This window comes from Pipistrellus hanaki (genome assembly GCF_964339955.1).
Source record: "Pipistrellus hanaki genome assembly, chromosome: 9".
Classification (NCBI taxonomy): domain Eukaryota; kingdom Metazoa; phylum Chordata; class Mammalia; order Chiroptera; family Vespertilionidae; genus Pipistrellus; species Pipistrellus hanaki.
Window position 1 is genome coordinate 50,062,453 of NC_140511.1, and position 24,281 is coordinate 50,086,733.

The 24,281-nt window shown below is 47.6% G+C and overlaps 1 protein-coding gene across 9 annotated transcripts in view; it reads left to right on the forward strand.

The window, feature by feature from the left end:
• MICAL2 (microtubule associated monooxygenase, calponin and LIM domain containing 2) overlaps positions 1 to 24,281 on the forward strand; it is a 196,734-nt gene that overhangs the window by 35,563 nt on the left and 136,890 nt on the right. For all 9 annotated transcript variants that reach the window (XR_014795853.1, XM_084893499.1, XM_084893500.1 and 6 more), the window contains exon 3: positions 13,587 to 13,927. Coding sequence is in view for 8 of the 9 variants with exons in the window: in XM_084893499.1 (XP_084749625.1) it covers positions 13,664 to 13,927 (264 nt within the window). In the remaining variant the exon portion in view is untranslated. The remainder of the gene's footprint in view (positions 1 to 13,586; positions 13,928 to 24,281) is intronic.

A 24,281-nucleotide genomic window follows, 5' to 3' on the forward strand; every position in this document is an offset into this window, starting at 1 on the left:
AACCTCCTGATGGGTGTTTTTGCTTTGTCGTGCTGCTTCTCTGCAGAATAGGGGATTTTACATTGAAATCAGAGGTCCTGGCTTCCTAAGTTTGCTGACACTTGGATAGGCTTTGAACATGAGGCTTTCTCACTCAAGCAGGACTCCCCTGCCCATGCAGGTGCACATGCCCGCTCATAAAGGCTGAGTGCAGTTTACAGGCCTTGCAGAGGCTGAGGTGATGGGCGTGGCCGGCTGGACTGCTGGCTGGGTGGGTGGACGGCTTAATGGGAGGAATGGATAAGCATCTCCCCTTCTGCCAGTGGCAACCCCTACGCAGAGTCCCATGGACTGGGGAGATTCAGGGGTGTTATTTCCATTGCTAATAACATTAATGACGCTATAAACAGCAAAGCCTGTATAATTTCATATCAGGAAATTAATCCTGAAATTAAAGGTCTATAAATCAAAGGATACATTTGGAAGTCTCCTAAGTGAACTCCAGAGGTGGTGCAATACAAGCTGTTCCATTCCTCCTGAAACATATTTTTGCCAGTAAACAGTCATTCATTCAACCAACCAATATTGACTACCTCCTAGGAGCACACACTATACCAGCACTGAACTTATAAAGATAAAAATCAGTAGACAACTTGTCAGTGGGTGAATTGGCCAAAACAGGGATGTAGTACAAGAAGTTGAATTATTTGTATCTTAAATATTGTTGAGCACCAACTGCTCACCAAGAACTGAGCTGAGTATTCAGGAAATAGGAAAGACAAGATACCAAACTTCTTTTTAAGTTTATGTATCAGTTGTCCAGACAAGACTGGTGCACAAAAAAAATGAGTTGGGTTAAGGCTAAATGAAGTGCCAAATAGTCTGACCTACGTCCTATATGACCCCCCCTGTTATGACTCTGCCTCCCTACCATATGGCAATTTCTCAGAAGCTGCAGATATAGAGTTTGTTCACCTGGGACCTACCTGCTATGCCATGCAGCATCCTGGGTCCAATATAGGTCCTCAGTGAAAGCAACGAATGGAATTGAATGTGGTGAGAAATTTCCAAGCCTGGCTGGTCCACAGAATTCCATGGGGAGTTAAAACAAAAACAAAAACATTTCCTTCTTGGTCCTCAGGCTGCAGAAATTCAGTTTGGGAGTGGGCCTAGGAAATTATATCTTTGTACACTTCCTGGTGCATCTGCTATAGAGCCGGATTGGTCACCCCTGTCATAGGTTCCACGAGTCAGATAGATGTGTGGAGAGAAAAGGTCAGGAGGGATGGGGAAGCTTTGTGCCCAAGAACTCCAGCTCATTCCTTAAGGTCCAGCTCAGGTGTCACCTCTTCTATGAGCAGCTCTCCAGGCTGTAAGTCACCCATCTCCCATCTCTGTGCCCACACATCTTGGTACCCTACTATAGTTCTTACCAACAATCGTTAGTTTGAATTTGATTCCTTGAATAGACTGTGATGTTCATATGGGAGACAGCACATAGTAGGTCTTGAATTTACTAGGGGGCCTGATTTTGCATGAGAAAATGGGTAAAATTTGAATGGGGTAAAAGGGGAAGGCAGAGACTGGATGTGAAACACTGAATGGCAGCCTCAGGGGATCCCGAATACCTTGGAGAATTGAACCTGTCAAGGAAATAGGGGCTGCACAGGGTGGAGGCTGTGCCCAAGACATGGAAAGTGGAGTGGAGACAAGCACAGTCTTGAGCATCCGCCATTGCCAGAGAGGCACAGGTGCCAGGCCCTGGGACATGCAACCTCTAGCATCAGAAAGCTCACTGTCTGGTAAAGCACGCAGACCCACAAAGTCAATCAATGCAATACTCTGTATGAAGCCATCATTAGTAGCTCCACAGAGTACATACAGTGTGGGAAAAGGGGGTGAGGGGTGGCCAAGATGGGGCTTCAAAGAACAGTGCGACCAAGAACACTGCCTAGCCAGGCGTCATTGCACTTCATCTTCACATAACCCAACAGGATCAGAACTATTATTATCCCCACTTTATGGACAAGGAAACTGAGGTTCAAAGAGGTTGGGTAACTCATCCAGGTTCACTACTAAGTGGTGGGTCAGATTTGCAGCCAGTCTGCCTGACTCCAGAGGCTATACCAGGACCCTTGACATTCCGAGCCTTTGATGTTTCAGCTCTAAAGTCAACTAGGATTTCACCGAGTGAACAGGGTCTGGTTGGGCATTCTAGACAGAGGGCACAGGGAGCGAGAAATGAAGGAGTTGGATTTATCAGGGAACTGCGGCTGGCTTGGTAAGTCTAGAGTAGGAGGCACCGGCGCAGTGGGGAGAGGGCAGAGGGCAGGCAGGAGAACAGGGAAAGGGGGTGGGGGGTGGGTCATGGTGTGTCTTGTTTGCTTTACTGAGATGTTTGGACTCCACCCTGAAGATTGTTGAAAGATGTGAAAGAGGAATGGAACCTGACCAAGTATGCATTTTTGATATGAAGATTTCTCTGGCAGCATCTCAAGGAGTAGGCTGGTGGATTGGAGGGAGGTGACTTGGAAGCAGGAAAGGCATGTAAGAGATTTTGAGAGTTCCAGGTGAGAGTAAGAAGGAAGGTCGGGGCAGGAGGCAGGGGATGGGTCTACGGAGGAGGCAGCACTGATGACTGCCTGGCTGGCTCTGTGAGATGAGGGAAAGGGGCCAGAGAAAGTGACTCCACGGGTTTGGCTCAAGAATCAGGATGCAGATGGTGCTGTTCCTGTATGACCAGGTGGTGAGGGTGTGGGAGAGGAACAGGTGGGGGAGAAGGTAAATGGGCTGTGTGTGAGGAGAATCAAGGAAATATGTCACTGGCAGTTGACATAAGGGCCTGGAATGCAGCAGGGAAATGTATATAAAAGGATAGCTTGGGCGGGGGGGTGGGGGGGGTGGGGTGGGGTGGGGGGGTCATCAGGACATAGATGCTGGTTGAACCATAGGAGTGTTTAGGTTCTTGAGAGCGAGAGGAGGGTGAAGATCAGAACCTTGGGACACAGCAGTTCAGGGGCAGGTAGAGAGAGACAAGTTTGCCAAAGCTGACAATAGGCAGAGACCAGAACAAGATAAGGTCCTGTAAGTGATCACTGGATTTAGCAACAGAGAGGGTTGGTGGTGACCTTGGGCGCGATGCCTGGGGTGGGCTCTGTGTGTGAGTGGAAACGAGATTGTGGTGGGTTGATGGGTCAGTGGAGGTGAGAAAATGGACGTTGGCAGACTCGTCTCCTCTGTTGGGAACCCAGGCTGTGAAGAGAAGGCGGCAGAGCGCCATTCTGTTTTCTCCAGGCAAGGTGAAGATGACTCACTGTGGTTGGATTTGTGCACATTTTTAAGAATGACTTCACGTTGGTAAATTCACAAATCAGAAAGAAACTACATCTTTATCAGGCAATGAGTCCCCTCCCCCCTCATTTATTTAATCTTCACCTAAGGATCTGTTCATTGATTTTAGAGCAAGAGGGAGAGAGAGAGAGAGAGAGAGAGAGAGAGAGAGAGAGAGAGAGAGAGAGAGAGAGAGAGAGAGAGAGAGAGAGAGAGGAGAGAGATATCAATCGATTACCTCTGGTACGCACCTTGCCCAGTAATTAAACCCTCAACCTTTACGTGTACTGCGTCATCTGGCCAGGACCCCCGTTTCTTAAATTTTAAAAATGTGGTCACTTGGCACAATTCTTCCAAATGGGGGTGCTTTTGGAAGACAAAGTACATGCGACACAGCTGGGCTGTGAGTTCCCAGGTCCACTGCTCTGCAGCCTTCCCAGCTCCTGGGTGTGGTGCCGTGTGCAGAGCGAACAGGTGGCAGCGTTGAGAAATCCTTTTCCAGTTCACTTTGCCATGACTTCTATTCCTCCTCCCCAACATCCCTCTCTGTCCTCCTGACTAATTACGAGGGTTCGAGTCCCCAAGGCCTAATTTCAGCACATCGGGAGCTGTCTCACCGTCCCAATACAAAGGTTTGCCTGGGGCGTGCCTGTAAGTGCATGCTGCGCAAAGACTTGGTGGAAATCCTAGTAAGCTCTAAGCTTCCCGTGTCAGCATAAGGCAGACCAAGGAGAGAGGGAGCCACCCTTGCCACCCATGTGAAAATGCACCAATTTGTTCCCCGGCTGAGCCGGTGATATCTCGGGGCAGGGGGACTTGTCCCCCGGGCAGTGTTCCGGAACGGCCCTCAGTGACACATCTGAGAGCCTGACCTGAGAGGCGCCTCTGTCTAATCCTCACAGGACTCGCTGTTGTTTATGACTTGCTCAGGGAGTGCTCAGTGACTCAGAAGTCCACGTTCTTTCCATCTCACCACACAGTGTCCAGGGACTCAGTGAGTTATGGAAACCCAGGGAGAGCCCTAGGCTCTTCGTCCTATTCTCCTGTCTTATTCCGTTTTCAGATAGGAAAGGGATGTGCTTTCCCAACCTGGCGTGTGTGTGTGTGTGTGTGTGTGTGTGTGTGTGTGTGTGGTGCTTAAGGTGAGGGGTGGGCAAGTTTATTTCTGAGGGTCAAACTTTCCCAGGATATGGAGGTCTTAAGCAAAGGGAAGATAGAATAGGATAGAGCTGGTGGTTTGGGGTGTTAATCCCTGTGTGGTCAACCTCCTTCTTGGAGGGAGCTTTCTGACACAGGCCACATTGGCATGCCCACGGTTCACCCACTGTATCCGTCAATGTGGTGTTTCCTGCCTCACAGATACACCCTCGATTCTCAGTGACTCCACATACATGTAAGTGCATTTCTCACATGTGTGAAGTTCAGGTGTTCTTGGCCGTAGAGGGCTTTCCTCTCAGGAGACTGGCTCCTTTCTGCTCATGGCTTTGCCATCTTCAGCGTGTGGTATCAAGGCTGCTGTGCCCTGGCCAAGTGGAAGGAGCAGAGAGGAGACCAGGGGAGGGTATCATGGTTTGGCCCTAGAAGTGGTATAAGGTCGCATCCACTCACATTCTATTACCTAGAACCTGGCCGTGGGGGATCACACAGCTGCAAAGAAGGGCCCAGTGTGTTCGGTAATCAGCTAGCCTGTCTCTGCCACACCAACCAAGGCTTGAAAGTCACCTCTCAGCTGAGCATTATTGGCGTATTTAGTTGCCACTGTCCTCATCTGATATTGCATCGCAATCTCATTACTCCAGATCCTAGCCTTCTGAGTTTAATCGAAGAAAGGTAGGCGAGTCTCATGAATTAAAGGGTCTAGGCCAGAGACCAAGTCCTTGATGTGGTGTGCGAGGGAGCACTTGTATCCCGCCATCCACTTGGCGAGGGAGCAGGATGGGTGTGGTGGTTTAGGGTGTGGCCTCTGAACTCTGGCTTATGGGGCTTCAAGTAACAGGCTCACCACTTCTGGCCATGTGACCTTGGGCGAGTTGCTAATTTTTCTAATTCTTTGAAAAAGGGGGAGGAGTAATCTAGCAATGCCTTGGTTTGTTACAGTGATTCACTTAATACATATAAAGCTTTTAAACATGGCTTGAGACTTCATAGATGCTCATTAAATGTCAGTGATGAATACATTCCCTGGGATGGAACAGCCATTCCTTCATTTAGCACACACTGCATACAGAGGGCTCGTGCTAGGAACTGGGAGGAGGGAAGTAAAATGTAATTCTAACACAGAACTTGTAGTAGAGGTAAGTACAGGACACTGTCTGTACCTATGAATTTGCTTATTCTGGGTACCTCCCACCATTCGTTTGGAGATAGGCTGGCCTCCTGGAGCTGTGAAGTTCAAGTCCATAGTTTTCCTAGGCACCTACTGTGTGATCAAGATGATTTGGGGCGCTTGCAGAATAGACTTAAGTTTTGTGGGTAGGATTGGCTCAGTGTGTGTGTTGAGATGTGTTATTTTGTCACCTCTTGGCCCATAACCTGGTGTGCAGGTTCTTTCTTGTGGATTCACTAGCAAAGGGTATCGGCATTCAGCTGAGATTGAGTCAAAGGGGCCATCTTCCCAATCACCAGCAAGGCTCCCTGGAAAGGGGTGTGCCACACTAGCCTGGGGGGCCTGTGGTCAGAGAGCAGAGCAGCCCCAGGGGCCCATCCCTGACCTGCAAGAATGTAGGCCAATCCATGAAGTTAGCACACGTCGGGGCTTCCTGAGGTGAAGAGTAGCTGCTGGTGAGGTGGGGCCATGAGGGCTGAGCACCTGCTAGGCCTGAGGACAAGACAGAAGCCCACCTCCTGTGCCGAGACCCTCACTTCAATCAGGGAGAGAAGACCTCTGGCCTTGGAATGTGTTTGGGGGAGAGGGTCATAAAAGTTATTCCTGCTCCTGGTAGGAAATTTGGGAACTACAGAAAGGCATAAAGCTAAAAATAGAAATCCTCTGAAATACCATTTCACACACATAACGGCTGTGCATGGTCAGCTCGTTCCGTTCTCCCGTGGATATTGCGTTATGGAGCTGGGTTATAGCGAGAGCCTGGAAATGTATCCTGCTTCTCACTCTGCACTGCGGCCTGAGCACTCCCCCGTGGATCAGATGTCCTATAAATATTATTTCTAAAGGAGTGCCTAATACTGGATTGTTTGGGTGCACCATAACTCATGAAACTACGCCCTGTCGAAGACATTTTTGGACACTTGGAGACTGAAAGAACTTCAGAGACTGCGGCCTGAGTCCATCGAGTTTGCCCAGTGGTGCAGAGCAGGCAGGCTGTGCTGTGTCCATCTACATGGTTCATGTTGACCCGGGACTAAGAGTGAGATGGAACCGGGTTCATTTCACAGCATCCCCACTCGCTACCTGTGGAGTGCTGGGGAGATTACTAACCTCTGTAAACCTGTCTTTTCTTCTGTCCAACACGGATGCTTAAAGGAGCTCATGGATGTAAAGGGTCTGGGGCAGGGCGTGGCAGCAGGGCAGCTGCCAGTGTCCTCATGAGGGCTGTCTCCTTACACCCAGGCCAGGCTTCTGTCACCTCAGAGGCTTTGGCTTTCTGAGAAGTTTCTTTGAAGAGAGGCCTAGAGGTGCAAGTGGAAATATGGAGCACTGGCTAGATATTCTTATGGAAAAATGTTTAAAATATGTGTGGACGCACATGCACACACACACACACATGCACACATGCACGTATACCCGCACACAACTATATACACACATGCACATGTGCATACATGCATAAATACTGAACACACATGTGTACATATATGCACACACCTATATACATGCATGTTATATATGCACACATGCATGCCTGTTCACACTGCAGACTCACATAAAAATATACACATGCATATACACAAATGCAAAAATACACATGCTTATACACAAATACAAATATACACACACATGCATATATACATGGCAAACTTTTGCCTGCATTAAAGAAAGGCAAGATGGACAAGTTCTGGGATGACTCTTTTATCCCCAATGCCTTTCTTACAGACTAGAAACAGAGGTCAGGGGCAGAGAGAGAGAGAGGAAGAGAGAGAGAGAGAGAGAGAGAGAGAGAGAGAGAGAGACTCCCTAACCCATTCCACTGATTTGTTGCGAGGACTCCTTAGGATTTGCAGGTGGAAGAGCCTGGCTGGCCTGGGCCTCTGATGGTGTTGGCTTTCCTCCTGGCACTGTGACTGGTCAGTGTGCAGGTCTCTCTCACTATGGGGACTGAAGGTGGTCTTGGGCTCTGTTACTGTGAGTGATTCCATTAGGAAATGGGTGGAGTTGAGGAAGGCAAATGTATGAAGTTGCTTTAAGCCAGCCCAGTGGGGTCAACTCACTATTGAGAAAGAGGGAAGAGAGGGAGGAGAGGGCTGGGGCTGGAAGGGCAAGGGCCACATGGGCTCTCAGTGGAGGAACGTCATAGAGGCCCAGGCCTGCAGTGAACTGGAGCCTCTTTCCTGAGTTTCCTACCCTGGGGCAGTGTAGACAGAGGGTGGTACAGAGGCCCTTGCTTCAGGCTAGGGACCTGTCTGGGCTTTCACAGTTCATCTCTTGGGCCTCAACCGCATGTGTAAGAAGATTCAGTGCACATGGAAGGGGGTGATCAGAGAGGAACTGTTAGAGAGGAAGAGGGACTTCACCCAGGCTCTCCTCTAGTCAGAAAGGCAAGGATGGAGCAGCCGCCCCAGGAGGCAGCATGCTCTCCATTGGGGTAGGCGACTAAGGACAGATGGGAATCCCTGGTTGGGAGGAGATTACAAGGAGGACAAAGGATCCCTTCCCAACCCTGGCAGTTACCCCTTTCGGTTCAAGTCAGTTGCCACGTGCCCTCCTAGATGGGAAGCCGGGCCTCCCTGGGCCAGCTGAGATGATGTCTGCAGGTGCCACCTGTAAGGCAGGTGTCCTGCCCGTGCTGGGCCCTGCAGGGATGCAGCGTGTGTGGGCAGCGTTTCCCACCGCCAGAGCTCTGCCTAGCTCCTGCCTTACCGCAGGTGCTGGATCCAGGGAGTCATGACTGAAGGTCTTCTGTGTTCAAGGCACAGAACCAGAGCACCTAGTCCTCCCAGCCGCTTCGTGAGCAGCACCCTCCTTTCATTGCTAAGGAAACCAGCCCTGCCCGGCGGCCTCTTGATGAGGTAAATCTGGGAGATGATAAATTGGAATTGGGGAGTTTGTTAGTGTCAGTAGCAAGAGAGGCTAGTTTTTAGATCCCATTTACCTGGAAATGTATCTTATCTGTAAGCCTTGAGAGTGGGTTGAGGGTTGAGCTTTTCTCCTGAGCCAAATGGCTGCTCTGTGGGAAGGTTATAGGACTCCACTGTTTACCCACCACCTGGTCACACCATTTGATGCCATTTGGCAGGTGCTGAGGCCCAGGCAAGGAGAAGGTGTGACAGTCCCAAATGTGAGTGCACTGGCAGCTCTTTAGCCAGGAGGCTCTTTCTCTGCTTTGAGAGGTGCTCAGGGACTCGGCATGAACCTGTAGTTGTCTCCCAGATGCCACGAGCCAAGCCCATCTCTAGTGTGTCACCGAGTTTGACTTTGTAGCAGCCAGAGGCAGGGAAAGGGAGTTGCTTTGTGACTCATGAAGTCACATAGGCAGAACCACAAATAAGGGACTTCACTTGGCAAAAACCAAATTGCTTCAAGGCTATTCTTGGAAACTAAAGCATCACATCTTGTTTCTTCCCAGAAAAAAATGCAGGAACCTTTCATATTTGGGAGGTAGCTGGTTTTATTTATATTGCATATCAGACTCCAAAAAGGCAACAGCTGGGGGGTGGTTGACAAAAAAAGATTTTAAACAAGAGCTATTTCCCAGGATCCTCTGGTTTAATTCATCCTTGACCTTCTCCTTTTGGGGAAGGAGAGGGTTAGCCACCAAAAATATGGCACTCCATTTTCTGGAAGAAAAGGCTTGAAGCTCAGATACAGACTCCCAGAACCCTTCAGAGTCAGCCTTTCTATTTCATTAATATAACCACCTCACACCAGGGATGTTTTCAGGTGTTACCCAGACTTCCTGGTCTGTGTTTCCCCGCTGTATATTTGGGGAACTTACAACCCAGAAGTTGAGTTGGGTGTCCAAGGAGACACAGATAGGAAGTAGATTTGAACTGAATTGAAAGCCCACAGCCTGAACTTGTAGAGAGAGGAATTTGTTTCAGAGAGGAAGGGAGAAGGAGAGAGATAGAAATATCATTGATGAGAAAGAATCATTGATCAGCCACCTCTTACAAGCGCCCCCCTTCCCCCCTGCCCCTCTACTGGGGATGGAGTCTGCAACCCTGGCATGTGCCTTTGACTGGAATCAAACCTGGGACTCTTCAGTCTGCAGGCTGACCCTCTATCCACTGAGCCATACCAACTAGGGCAAACATTTTTAAGTATATAATTCCTCAACCTTGGAAGCTAGTCCCAGGGGTTACAAATTGTGTTCCTTTTTCTCTTTATTTTGGTTTGATAAGGTTGGGGCCACTTGAAGAATAATAATGAGTGCTGGTTATCATGTAGCTAGCAGGTGCTGAATACATCTAATACATTAGAATACATGGTCTAATGTAACCCTTACAGCCCTGTGAGAGAGTGAGTGTTATCCCCACTTTACACACAAGAACACGGGCTGAGATAGATTAGATAACACGCCTCTGGTCACATGACTAGCAAGAACATATTACCAGATCCACACCCGAGTTTGCCAGACTCTTAAATATTCCTCTGTTCTTCTGTGAGAAGCCTACCCACAAAGGTATTAGTCATTGTTAGGGTCTTGGACTTAACTGGTTTTAAAGGTTGAGGCTAGACCCTTGAAATTAGGGAGGCAGGTCTGAGCCTGGTACGGGCTGTGGGGTATGGTCCAAGGCAGCGCTTATCTTCTGCTGTCTGGCCCTTCTCCCTCCACCTCCCTTATCTCACTCTAGATTAGAGCTGGTTCCTCGAGCTCCCACGCCCACCCAGAGCCCTCAGCACCACCTTTGGCTCTTTCTACTGGAGGCCTGCGATTAAGCTGTTCATTATTCTTTTGTGGGGAGGAGAGGAGGCCGCAGGGGGTTGGGAGGAGACAGGTTCTTCCAGTTTGTAAATGATTCTCTGGCAGTCTGGTCTGGCTCGATACCTCTACACACTTCACCATTTTAGATGAGGCAGAGCTGGCAACCTGCACAACTGATTTACAGAGCCATTTTTCAAACTGGCGAGTTCCCTGATGCAAACTCGCCCCATGTCCTGGTTACAGCACACATTTCCACATCTACCGAGTGTCTCCCGGAGCCAGGCTCTGCTGTCACTCGTGTATCCACCCTTCCCAGCTGCCCTGCAAGGTGCAGCTGTCACCTGTCTCTTACAACAGAAGCCACCGAGGCTCAGAACTTTTGTGGCTTGGGTGAGGCCATGTGGGTAGTGAGGGGCCAGGCTGAGCTTTGGACTTGGGGATGGGGCTTCCTCTGCACCAGCCACCCATCCTCAGAAAGGACTGCAGGACCCAAGTCCTTTTCTGTTTGCCAGTCAGCGGCTGCATTTTTTGTTCAGTGCCAGGCAGAGAAGTGGTTCCAAAGATAAAGACTAAGGATATTAATACTCTCTGTAAAGCAAACGAGCCTTGCTCTCTGTTTATGCTCTCTGGGTGGCAAGTGTTGGACGGGGGAAAAGTTGAAACACAGTAGGAGGCAGCGTTTATGTGAGCGATGCCAAAGTGAGCATCTCGGACAATAAAGAAGCTGGGAGAGCATCTGTGAGGGACAAAACATCGTACCAGTGCCAGGCATGCTCAGAGCCAGCTTTCCAAGTCTGTTGGATTTGTTGAGCTGCAGGGACCAGAGCAGCCAGGTACGTTCTCAGGGAGGATGGAGGGCCGGCTGAGGAGTGGAACTTGGCGAGGCCTGGGTCAGGGAACGTGCTGGTCTCCCTTCAGCCAAGCAAGGTGCAAGCATAGAGCAGGAGCGCTCTTGGGGAAAAAAAGGTGGGCTCCTATTCAATTGCTTTTATCCCCTCACCTGTCAGTATCTGGGAGACTGGTGTCTGGAGAGCATGTCTGTCCCCAGCAAGCTGCTCCCTGCAGGTGGAGCTTAGCCAGGCTGCCACACAGGACTCACGGGTGAGCTGTCTCCTCGCTCTCCCCTGCCTTCCTCCCATCAGTTGAGCAGCCACTTCCCTGCCTCCTTCTCCAGTCCACTCTCTGGCCGCTCATCTTCCCTAAAACTTACCTCAGCCACTGCTTCGTCTACTGCACCCCAGAGCTCAGTGGAGAAGCCAGCCTCCTCCATGATCTGTCTGGGCGCCCCCACCACCCCTTGTCACACATCCTGAATGCCTGGCGAGTTGAACTTGAAGTCATTCTTATAGCGGTCCTGGCTCTTTCCAAAGGCACACCTTTGTGTGGTGTTTGCATGTTTTCGAAGTGAAAACTAGAAAGCATGTTGGCATTTCCCTCTCAGGGCTCCTCTGCTCTGGGCTTGCATGCACTCTTCATATTCTACAAGGGCTTGTCCATCGTCTTGTAATCAACTCTTTTAAATATATATATTATTGATTTTTTACAGAGAGGAAGGGAGAGGGAGAGAGGGTTAGAAACATCGATGAGAGAAACATCAAGCAGCTGCCTCCTGCACACCTCCTGCTGGGGATGTGCCCACAACCAAGGTACATGCCCCTGACCAGAATTGAACCTGGGACCCTTGAGTCCACAGGTTGACGTTCTATCCACTGAGCCAAACCGGTTAGAGCTGTAATCAACTCTTTAGGTGCCTGTCTCCCTCACTAGGCCCCTTCTCTGTATTCCCAGCACATAGGGCAGGGGTGGGGAACCTTTTTTTCTGCCAAGGGCCATTTGGATATTTATGACATCATTCTCGGGCCATACAAAATGACCAATTTAAAAATTAGCCTGCTATATTTGGTCAAACTTTTAATTAACTCACCCCTAACACCTTGGCAGGGCCAGACCAAAAGATTTCTTAGGCCTTCTGCAACCCACAGGCTGGATGTTCCCCACCCCTGTCCTAGGGTGATGTATGGCTCTTGCTAAGACACTGGTAATTGTTGCTGAGTGAGTGAGCAAAGGACTAAGGCAGAGGATAAACGCTGGCCTCTCTCTGCCTTTAGTATTATAAAGCCAGCCTTCAATCCAAATGCACCCATAATAGTGTTCCCATCTGGAGAGTGGGAAGCCGCCCAGCCTGAGGGCCTTGTCTCTGTGTTTGCTGACCTCCCCCTGCCAAGCCTCCTTCCGGGGGAGCTCAGTGTGCTGTATCCTCTCATTGACAGCCCCCTCCAGCCCACCCAACAGCTGGGCAGGCCCTTGCTCCTCCCTGCTTGTCTCCTTGCCCTCGCTTTGGATCCTAGAAAAATAGCTGGTGCTTTGGAAAATCAGCTCTAATTTATTTTTGTTCCTTTGAAACTTAAATGACTTTCCCAAGAAATGCCTGAGGTTAGAGTGGTACCGAGAGAAAGGACGATGGCCAAAACCCAGGCGAGCTATTTTTGTGATGTGAATGAACACCCATCGCATTTTTCCTTCCGTCAGCCTGAGCACTTGTCCCAAAGAGCTCGCGGCTTGGGCTTACAGAGCACAGGCGCCTCTCTGCACAGGAGGGGACCCACGTGCCTCCCTGTCCTTCTCGGATGGAGGTCGATGCTGTGATCCCAGCGGATACCAGGATCAGAGAGAAGTTTTGAGACGTTGCTGTTGTCTGTAGGGGAGAAAGGCCTGTCCCCTGGTAACCAATGAAAGAGACTTAGAGATTGATGTCTAGCAATAGGTGACATGGTCATGGGACCTCGGGAGGCATGTGCTTGGGTTTTGGGGGGCTGTGTACTAATGTCGTGTGGCCAGGTGACATTGAATCTGGCAACCAATTTGCAGCAAGAATTATAGAATTTTACTGGTGAGAAATCTAGAGTCTTTTCCCGTCTTTTTGTTGTTGTTTTCCTTTGACTAGTTACTATTTCTAGAACCATCTGGCTCACAGCAAAATTGACCAGGCAACAATGTTGACATCAGCCAGCTATAGCTCAGAGCTATCTGGTTCTTGTCAGCCAGGGAGAGGAGTGGGAAGAGGTTGCCAGCAGGCAGCATTGCCAGGGTAGACAGTATGGCTGTACATTTTCTATGGATTTTTATGTTTTATATTACGTACTATTGGTTAGTATCTTAAGGGAATTTTATTTGCTCTCCCAGCACTCATCCCTGCCCACTCTTAGAGCTCACCTCTGCCTGCACCTCCCTTTGCAGGTGTGACGTTCCTCCGGGTCCTTCATGGTGTCCTCCTCCATCTTCTCCACACCACTGCGCCACACGGCTCCTGAACCATGGGGGAAAACGAGGACGAGAAGCAGACCCAGGCCGGGCAGATTTTTGAGAACTTTGTCCAGGCTTCCACATGCAAGGGCACCCTCCAGGCCTTCAACATCCTCACGCGACACCTGGACCTAGACCCCCTGGACCACAGGAACTTTTATTCCAAACTCAAGTCCAAGGTGACCTCCTGGAAGGCCAAAGCCCTGTGGCACAAGTTGGACAAGCGTGGATCCCACAAGGAGTATAAGCGCGGGAAGTCATGTATGAACACCAAGGTAAGGGAACCCAAGTGTGGGCGTTTCTTACCCTGGTGGGGCGTGTGGGCTGACTTGCCGAGAGGGTAGGAAGCTGGTGCCATTTGGACATGCTAAGGTTTTCAACAGGTGTGGGCGTGGGTGTGTTTTATTGCCTTGCTCCGTTGCAGGTTTTCTTTGTCCGCGTGTATTCTAATTGGGAGTTTCCATCTTATCGTGGTGGCTTTAACAACTCTTCTTGTGCCCTCTCCAAGGCAGAGAACATAAAGGCAGGCTTGGTATTATCCTACTTCTATTACTACTGCTGGTAGCTACTGTTTATGGAGCAACATCTGTGTGCTAGCCACTTAATGTACATGGTTTCGTCAAACACGCACAGTAGTCCATTGGGCCATCTTAGAGATATAGAAACTGAAAAGTCAATTATCCAGCTCAAGGTCACACAATTAGAGGCAACCTTGGTCTGATTCTAGAGCTTAAGCCCCAAATTCAGTGGAGACACATAATTAGAGAGTTGTGTTCCCCTGGGAGCAAACATTTGAGAAAGATGCCCTGACTTTAACTGGCTAAGAAATAGGTCTTTGGTCCTGGCTGCCTTTTCCTCCCTCCCTCTTTCTCTTCTTTCCTAACCTCCCCACCTCCCCACCTCCCCCCGAGCATGCGTTTCTCCGCTCTGGATCATAATTGTGGTTAACCCTCCACAAGCTGATTGCTTCCCCCCTTGTTTGGCCATAACAACATCTGTGAATGGGGCTGACCAGCCCATCCCATCTCAGGTAGCGCTGCAGTACCCATCGATTCATGGGCAGCCAGGAATCACGACTTCCTGGCCGGGCCTTGGGGTCTGTCCGCCCTGGGCGCTGGTCCAGACTGGATGTTTAGGTTAAAAGTGAGCATGCTGTATTTAGACCTCACAAGAGATAGCGCAGCCAGAGCCCTTGGAATTCTAGTCGGTGCCAATCTCAGACAAGAGGATTGAACTCTCCATGGCGATCGGGACTGTTGTGTGTTTGTTTTGGTGATGAGGAGCCTGTGAGTCCACCGTGGGATACGGCTGCTTTCCCTTGCCCCTGGGGAGACAGCTGCCAAGCTCCTCTGAGGCTGGGAGGCACAGCTGTATGGGGCCTGGGAAGAGCATTGCATCAGACCCATCGCTTCAGCCCAGAGCACCCTAGCCACCCTGCCCATAACCTGCTAAGCTCTAACCTTATACAGAGGAGGTGGAAGTGTTAAAGAAAGGAGGGAGGGGGGGAGGAGTGGGGCCTGTATCCTTGGTGCCAGCCCCACCCAGCATCTCCCTTCCTACTTGTTGTAACTTTGTGGTTCATAGTACACTGGGCAAGTTCCTCAGACATAGAGGCAGGGGAAGATTTTAGCTTCAAAAGCATTACCGTTCTCAGTACTTGCACATGGTGCCATAGCCCTGGCTGGGTGGCTCAATTGGTTGGAGCATCATCCCATACATCAAAGATTGTGAGTTCAATTCCTGGTCAAGGCATGTATCTAGGTTACATGTTTGATCCTCAGTCAGGGAGTGTACCGGAGGCAACCGATTGATGTTACTTTCTCTTTTTCTCTTTCTTTTCCTCTCTCTAAAACATCATCCTCAGATGAGGAAAAAAAATAAAAAAGTGCCATAGAAGTCAGGTGGCTGGACTGCAATGTTCTCCAGGAAAGTTTTCAGAGACCTTATTTTATCAGGAAATGCATTGCCCCTTCTAGCTTTTGGGGAGCTCTGTTGCAGATCCTAAGACAGACCTTCAGAGGGAGTCAGCCAGCAGAGGGATGGAATGGAGGGCTGACCACCATGTAAATGTCCTTCTTTTAAAAATGACTAGCCAGTTGCCTGGCCTGTCTGGCCAGCCCCTATTTTACAAGCTTTGATGGCTTGAAACAGAAGAGTCCTCACATCCAGTGGTTGACAGGTCACCACTGGTGCCTGTGCTACAAAGAGGAAGAACTAGCATCTTCAGTGAGTGAGGCTGAGTAAGAGTGATTCTTGCCCAGGAATTTTTACACCCTTCTTAGGAGGAGGAACAAAGACATCACAAATGTGTGATAGCCCTTCTCATAAAAACTACATGAAGAGTAGGAAATACATTTGAAAATGAATTCTAAGGACAATGTGACTATGTGAGGCCACCTCAGCTGCACATTTCAGAAACCCACCTCAAACTGCCCTAAAGTACACAGGGAAATCAGTCATTCATATAAGCAGGAAGGCCTGGACACTCAAAGTCTATCCCAACCCCTCTCCTTCCATCTATCTTTGGATGTTGTGTTTTGCTTTGGCTCCATTCCTCCATCCTGCAGACAGATTTTTCCTATATTGGTAGTCTCTCGTTCATATCTTTATAGCGCCGTGACACAGAAGGCTAGAACCTTTCTCTTCCTGCTCAATATTGAAAAACGCCCTGGGGAAGGATCCCTATGGGCTCACCTCTGAGCCAGTTACTGAGGCCAAAGCCAGGGGACCTGACTACTGTCTTTGGCAGCCCTTTCAAACATCGCATGATTGACGGGAGGGAGGAGCAGGTCCTCAAGGACATGAGGGGAGAGACAGATAAACAACAGGTGTGCTTCGCAGTGACTGTTTACTTGCAGTCCGGTTGCACTAGAGGCCCTTTCCATCCTGGACTCACAGGGATGGTGGTGCTCAGGTCTAAGAGCCTGGCACTTAGACTCCTTGCTCTGAGTCAAGCAAAACACAGAGCACGATCCTCCTGCTCTTCGGACCTGAACAGATACGGTCTTGCTCACATGCCTCCTTTAGGTACCCTTTGATGCAGAGCATTAATTAGCTAAACAAGAAATGCTGGGCATTAGCATGCAAGTGGCTCGTCATGCGACACAGGTGTGTCAGGTCCCAGGCAAACAGCCAAGCTCCTGATTAGCCATACAAAGAGTGGGAATGAATGAAATTCAGCCAGGACTCTGACCTTGCGCTGAAGTGGACACATTTCAGCCCCACCTGAAGTGGATCTGGGTTTTAACTTTTCATAAGCATTTATCAGTCCCTACTATGTGCTAAGAGCTATGCTGCTCCTTTCATGCCAGCAGTGTGTGTGTGTGTGTGTGTGTATGTGCATGTGTGTGTGGGTGTGCATGTGTGTGGATGTGCATGTGTGTGTGTGTGTGTGCATGCATGTGGGTGTGCATGCATGTGGGTGTGTGTGTGTTGGTGGTGATGGTGGGGGAAGATCAGTGACCAGAATCTGTTTAGAGAAGAAGGCTTCAGGTGCCAGGGTCAGGAAGAAAGACCTAAAAGTTCACTAAAGTGGCTTAGGTGCTGGTTGACTAATCTAACTTGGGATCATTGTTTGTTATTAACTATTATTTATGAGGATTTTGCCAGTCACTTAATCATTCTTTCCCTGGGTGTGATCTGTTTGGATATGAACCTTGGAATGAACCAAGGATCAGGCCAAATGTATTCTTTAAGGACTGCTATTGGCTCTGTATTAGGGCAGTACCTGGATCAAATGCCACATCCAATTGTGTAATGTTCCCAGGGAAAATACCCAAAAGAAAATGCGAGATATAATTTAATATGAAAGTTGCCATAACCACAAAATCATGGAGTCTGTTCATTTATTTTATATTTACCTTTTTAAATCTATGTGGTTTTTATTGATTTCAAAGAGAAGAAGGAAGAGGGAGAAAGAGAAAAATCAATGATGACAGAGAAACATTGATCAGCTGCCTCCTGCACGCCCCCTACTGGAGATTGAGCCTGCAACTTGGGCATGTGCCCTGACCAGGAATCGAACTGTGACCTCCTGGTTCATAGATTGATGCTCAACCCCTGACTCATACTGGCTGGGCAGTGTACCTTGAGGGAAGGAACTTGAGAGAATGCTGTATACAGTCACTCTATTTGACAGGTGACAAACTGGGCCCAACAAGCTAAATGTGTTTGTCTGAAGCTAGTGGGTAGCATTGACAGGACTTGGGCTCTATTTATTGGTTTGCTTATTTATTTATTTATTTATTTATTTATTTATTTATTTTTGCTAATTTATTTGTTATATATTTCCCTTGTCCTGCACATTAGTAGGTGTTTGACAGGGGAGATAGTGTGAAAGATTAATAAGAAGTTCTTACTTGAACTTTCTATACTGGAGACAGAAATGCCATTATTTTTGTAATTATTCACTTAACCATTTATGAGGTGAATAATTATTGAGCAGCTACTGTGTGTCAGGCACTTGTCTAGGCACCCATCAGCCACTTAATATCTCTGTGGCCCTGAGAATTAACTTAAATCTCTGAACCTCAGTAGCATTCTCTGTGGAATGAAGTACTTTCTTCATGGAGTGACTGTGAAAATTAAAGAAGGTTCGCTTTGTCAAGTGTTTTTAGAATTGACATCTAGTACATACTAGTAAGTGATCAGTAAATGTTTAGCCATTATTATTGTTAATATCTTAAGTGCTATTAAAGAGATGTGTACACTGTTCTACAGGAGGAGTATGTGTGATTGGGGTCATCTAGAAACGTTTCCCGGAAGAGGTGGTATGATTTGAGGCCTATTTACACTAGTCACCACAATGCCACATGGAGCACGTGGGTGTGCATGAATGTGTGCGTTGGATATTATATTTGAAACTGAATAAATTCAGGTAAATAGGAGTTTGCCTTGCATCGCTGAGGGGAGAGCTAGAGGGAACACAAAGCAGAGATACAATCTAGGACTAGGTAGAGTGTTGCTGGTGAAAAGGGAATGAAGATACATGGGGGGAATGGGGAGAAGGTGAGAGTTAGAGAGAGCAGAATGGGTGGGTGGCAGGAGGAAACCAGAGAGAAAGGCCTCCTGGGGCCATGTGGTGAAGACTGGATCCTGCAATCACACTGAGGACCTGGGAGACCATTGAGGATGAGCCCCGATTCCCAATCCAGGGTTTTTTCCACAAGGCTCCCTGAGATGGCTCATTAATTACAGCTAACTGATTCAGGGTAGAAGCCATTTGTATATCATCGCCATACCAACCTGCGTGCAGGAAATGAGTCATGGACTCTTTTATCACCAGCAGAAATGGGGCGAACCTGTATCATGGAGACTCTTTCACTCACTTGAGAAAAGGAAATGTCTGCATTTTTTGAGCATCCAGTAGGGTCACCCCACACCTTTTGCGCCTGAACCTGACCCTTGCCCATTTTTGCCTCTGCAGTGGCTCCTCAGAGGGGGGGTAGACCAGACTGGGTCATGCATGCAGCCCAACTCATTATGTGGTTCCTGAGCTCCAGAGGGAGGTAGGGAGCTGGGTGGGAGGTTGGGAGGGTGAAGCTGGAGAGGAAGTCTGCTATCTTCTGGCCTAGATAAGCCTATCTGACATTCCAGGCCTCTGAAATCACCCGCTATAGCCCCCAAAGCCAGGCTCCATGCACCGGCTGGGCCCCGTCAAGCACGGCTTTACCTAATATGGACACTTGCGAATAGGGCAGAGGATGGTCTCCAGGGTGTGAAATTCTGTTCCAGTAGAACAAGAATCTTAGATGAACTCTGCATTTGTCCACTTACCTGACAACGCACTCCTGGCACCGCAGCCTTAGACACGGGCAAGCCTAGATTACCAGTCAGGCTGTGCTAATGATTACACTAGTCACCACAACGCCACATGGAGCCTGTGGGTGTGCGTGAATGTGTGCGTTGAATATTATATTTGAACCTGAGTAAATTCAGTCTCAACAATATTAAACTGAATTGAGAAAAAACAAAACACCCAACTCTTTATTTGGCTGTCTTCATAGGAAGTGGTTAGTCTGGGTTCACTGTAGTTCATTTTATTACTACAACAATTATAAAGACTCCTTTGTCCTCTTCAGAAAAAAAGTATTAGTTTCCTCTAATTAAAAAGAGAAATGATGCTAATGATAGAAAAATAATACGAGAAAGTGTACTGTAGAAAGAAATGTCATCCCCAGGTCCCCTCCCGAGAGGCAGCCAGTGTCCCATTTCCTGTGCCTTTCCTGGGAGCCTCTATGTGGACGTGTGTGTGTGTGTGTGTGTGTGTGCACATGCACACATGTGCATATGGATGCGTGCATTCCCCTTATTTTTAATGGATATTTCACATATATTAGTTGTATATCTTGCTTTTGGTCACTCAAAATTTTATGTTAGAGATTGTTTTGTATCAGTTCATGGGCCATTAATCCATCCTTTTATTATTTTGAAGGTTTCCCATTTTATGGCTAGATCAGAATTTGTTTAACTGCTTAGCTTGCTTACAGTCTATTGCCACTTTAAACAGAGCTGCAGTATACTTCCTCATACATGCTCTGTATGGTCATGAAACCATAGTTATGAGATAGCTTGTGAGAATATCGGAGTCAAAGGTACGTCATACCTGTGACAGTATGATACTGACAGTATTACAGGCATGGCCAAGTTCTGCCCCTCGGGCTCTTCCTGTGGACGCTCCCACCAATAGTGCCAGAGAAGGCTAAGGGGAGCCCTCCTATGAAAGGGGCTACCAGTGTGGGATGTTGGCTACTTGGATTTCCTTGGCCTTGCCAACGAGGCATTGGGATGACACCCTCGGGGTCCTGGAGTCTGGCTGGTGGCCTTGAACAGAGCCACTACGTGAAGAGTGGTCCAGCAGGAATATGGTAGGGATCTGCCAGCCTGTGATCATCACAGTCACAGCAATTTCATTACTGTTACACCCAACACTTGCATAGCGCTTTGTAGTTGAAAAAATACTTACACACACATGGTTTCATTAGGAAGTTTACTTAATGTAAACTTGGCCGGTAGCTCAGTGGTTAGAGTGTTGGCCCATGGACTGAAGGGTCTTGGGTGTGATTCTGGGTCAAGGGCATGTGCCTGGGTTGTGGGTTTGATCCCTGGCCCTGGTTGGGGCACGAGAGGGAGGCAACCACATTGGTGTTTCTCCCTCCCTTTCACTTGCTCTAAAAAAAAAATAAATGGAAAGATATCCTTGAGTGAGGAACAACAACAGAAAAAAAAAGTTTACCAGTGAAGATGAATGTTCTTTATTTATTTATTTTTAATTTTTTTAAATTAAATTATTATATTTGTACATATACCATTGCCCCTACCCCCTCCCAGAGATGCCCTCCCTCCCCAGAGTTTTGTGTCCATTGGTTGTACTTATATGCATGTATATAAGTCCTTCGGTTGATCTCTTATCTCCCCCAGATCTCCCCAACCTCCCCGCTGTAATTTGACAGTCTGCCTGTTGCTTTACTGTCTCTCTCTATATTTTTTGGTTCTTCAGTTTATAATGTTCTTTATCATCCATAAATAGCTGGTGGGAATGTAGACTGGTGCAACCACTGTGGAGAACAGTATGGAGCTTCCTCAAAAAACTGAAAATGGAACTCCCATTTGACCCAGTAATCCCACTCCTACGAATATATCCCAAGAAGTTAGAAAGATGAATGTTCTTTAAAAGAGGATCAAATACAAGTGTATACTTTGCTCTTCAAAATTTTATCAAAGAATGGGAGTTTAGAGCCCTGGCTTAGCAAACTTGTTCTCTTTATGATTGAGTTTAGTAAACATCACCACCTTCTCCAGGAAGCCCTTCCTGTCCTCCTCTCAACTCCCCACTTCTTTATGCCATTCCTAATCTGGGTTCCCAGAGTCTGATCCTACCAGATGTTACTGATCAGTGTCCTTCATGTATTGCTTTTGGGAGTGGGGGGGTGGGGGAGTGGGGCAGGTGTTCCTTTTACATTCACTGTAAGCAAGCTGAAGACTGGGACCATTCCTGGCTTATCCCTATACCTCCATCCAGCACCCAGCGCTGGGGTTGGAGTAGGGAAGCTGTTCAGGGACTGGGTGAATGACCTCTGCAGCTCAAGAGCTGTACAAAGTATGTCCTACATAAAACATCTGTAGTTCTTTCTGGAGCTGTACTGGGTGAGCCAGTACCAGCCAATCCCTTTATTTCCGTATCTAAGCATCCTTTTCCTGTGGTGGGATGATGACCACAGCCTTGTCTGGGTTTTGACTAGCATCTGGCTACTGTGGTGTTTACAAGGGAGACGGGGAAGTAAGCCAGTATGCCTGGGAGGCTGGAGGGCTGGGCCCTCTTTTTCTTGGAGAAGAAAAGAAAATCCTCTTGTAGTTCCTGGCCCACCCAGGGTTGCACAGGGCCTTCGGGAATCTCTGGCTAAAATTATCCAAATATATGTGGGCCATGAGGCAGGGCAAAAGGAAACCATGAAGGCTTCATGTTCTGGTTCCCAGACTGGGAGGAATCCCCTGGCTGCCCTCTTTCCTGATCATCAGAGATTCTTGCTCTGTTTGGCTTTTTTTTTTTTTTTTTTTTAATAATAAAAAACCTCTTGGTGATCAGTATATTACATGGCAAGGAATTTTTCCACTTAGTGTTCATATATCTGCCTCCCTCCTGCTCAGGTGGGTGGGGCGCCAGGCTAAGGTCAGCCCCACCACAGGGCAGGTCCAGGGCTGGTCACGGGGCCCAGTCCTTGGTTCGCTCGCCTCTCTGAGGCAAGTAACGGAGGTAAATCCGTTGCCAGTAACTGACAGCTGACTGCAGAGACTTCAGTCAATGGGGGCTTATTTTTTTAACCAGACATCTGGACAGAGATGGTGACTGGAGGTTCAGTGGCTATGTTATTTGTAACTCTCTAGGCCAGTGCTGACCAATAGAAATAGAATGCAAGCCACATGTGTAATTTAAAAAAAATTTTAGTGGTTACGTTAAAAAAGTAAGTACAAAGAAATGGTGAAATGTATTTTAGTAGTAGCTTGGCCAGCATGGCTCAGTGGTTAAGTGTCAACCTATGAACGAGGAGGATCATATATTTTATTTAACCTAATATATCCACAATTCTATAATTTCAACATGTAGTCAATATAAATATGGTTGAGATATTTTCCATCCTTTTAAAATAATTATTATGATCAAGGCTCTGAAATTCTGTGTTTTTACAGCTCATCCCCTTCAGACCAGCCACATTTCAAATGCTCAGAAAGCCACCATGACGAGTGGCTTTCGAATGGCAAAGTGCAGCTCTAGGCTTTCCCTCTTGCTTGTCACTTTGTCATCACAGGATGACATCGTTCTTTCTGCCTTTGAAGCAGCCATCACATCTGATTTTTCAGTGCATAGTTCAGTGGCATCAAGTATGTCCACATTGTTGTGCAACCTTCACCCCATCCATCTCTCCAACATTTGTCATCATCCCAAACTGTACCCATTAAACAATAATTCCCCACTCTCCCTTCCCCTCGGTGCCTCGCAATCACTGTTCTACTTCCTGCGTCTGGAATTAGTCTATATAAGTGGAATCAGATGTATTTGTCCTTTTGTGATTGGCTTATCACTTGACATAATGTCTTCAAAGTTCATCCATGTTGCTGAATGTGTCAGTATTCCCTTCTCTTTTTAAAAAAAAATTATATATATATTATTGATTTTTTTTTACAGAGAGTAAGAGAGAGGGATAGAGAGTTAGAAACATTGATGAGAGAGAGAAACATTGATCAGCTGCTTCCTGCACACCTCCTACTGGGGATGTGCCCACAACCAAGGTACATGCCCTTGACCAGAATTGAACCTGGGACCCTCAGTCTGCAGGAAAATGCTGTATCCACTGAGCCAAACCAGTTAGGACTTCCCTTCCTCTTTAAGGCTGAATAATAATTATGTATGTTCCACATTTTGTTTATCCATTCATTTGTTGGATATGAGTTGTTTCCTTCTTTTGGCTATTGTGAGTAATGCTCCAATGACCACTGTCAAATAGGTATCAGTTTGGGTTCCTGTTTTCAGTTATTTTGGGTATATACCTAGGAGTAGAATTTCTGAGTCATATGGGTATTCTGTATGTAACTTTTTTAGGAACCACCATGTTGTTGCCACTTACTCTTATTTTTTTATTTTATTGTATTTATTGTGGTGATATTGATTAATAAAATTATATAGGTTTCAGGTATACAATTCTATAATACACCATCTGTATTGTGTGTTCAACACCCCAAGTCAAGTCTCCTTCCATCACCATTTATCCCTTTACCCTATTCTCCCTCTCCCAGCCCCCTTTCCCTCTGGTAATCGCCATACTGTTGTCTGCGTCTATGAGTTTGTTTGTTTTTTTACTTAATCCCTTCACCTTTTTCATTCAGCCCCTGAACCCCACTCCCTCTGACAACTGTCAGTCAGTTCTGTATCTGTGAGTCCATTTCTATTATGTTTGTTAGTTTATTTTGTTGGTTAGATTCCACATATAAGTGAAATCATACGGTACTTGTCTTTCTCTGACTGGCTTATTTCACTTAGCATAATACTCTCCAGGTCCATCTATGCTATCACAAAAGGTAAGTTTTCTTTCCTTTTTACGGCCAAGTAGTATTCCGCTATGTAAATGTACCACA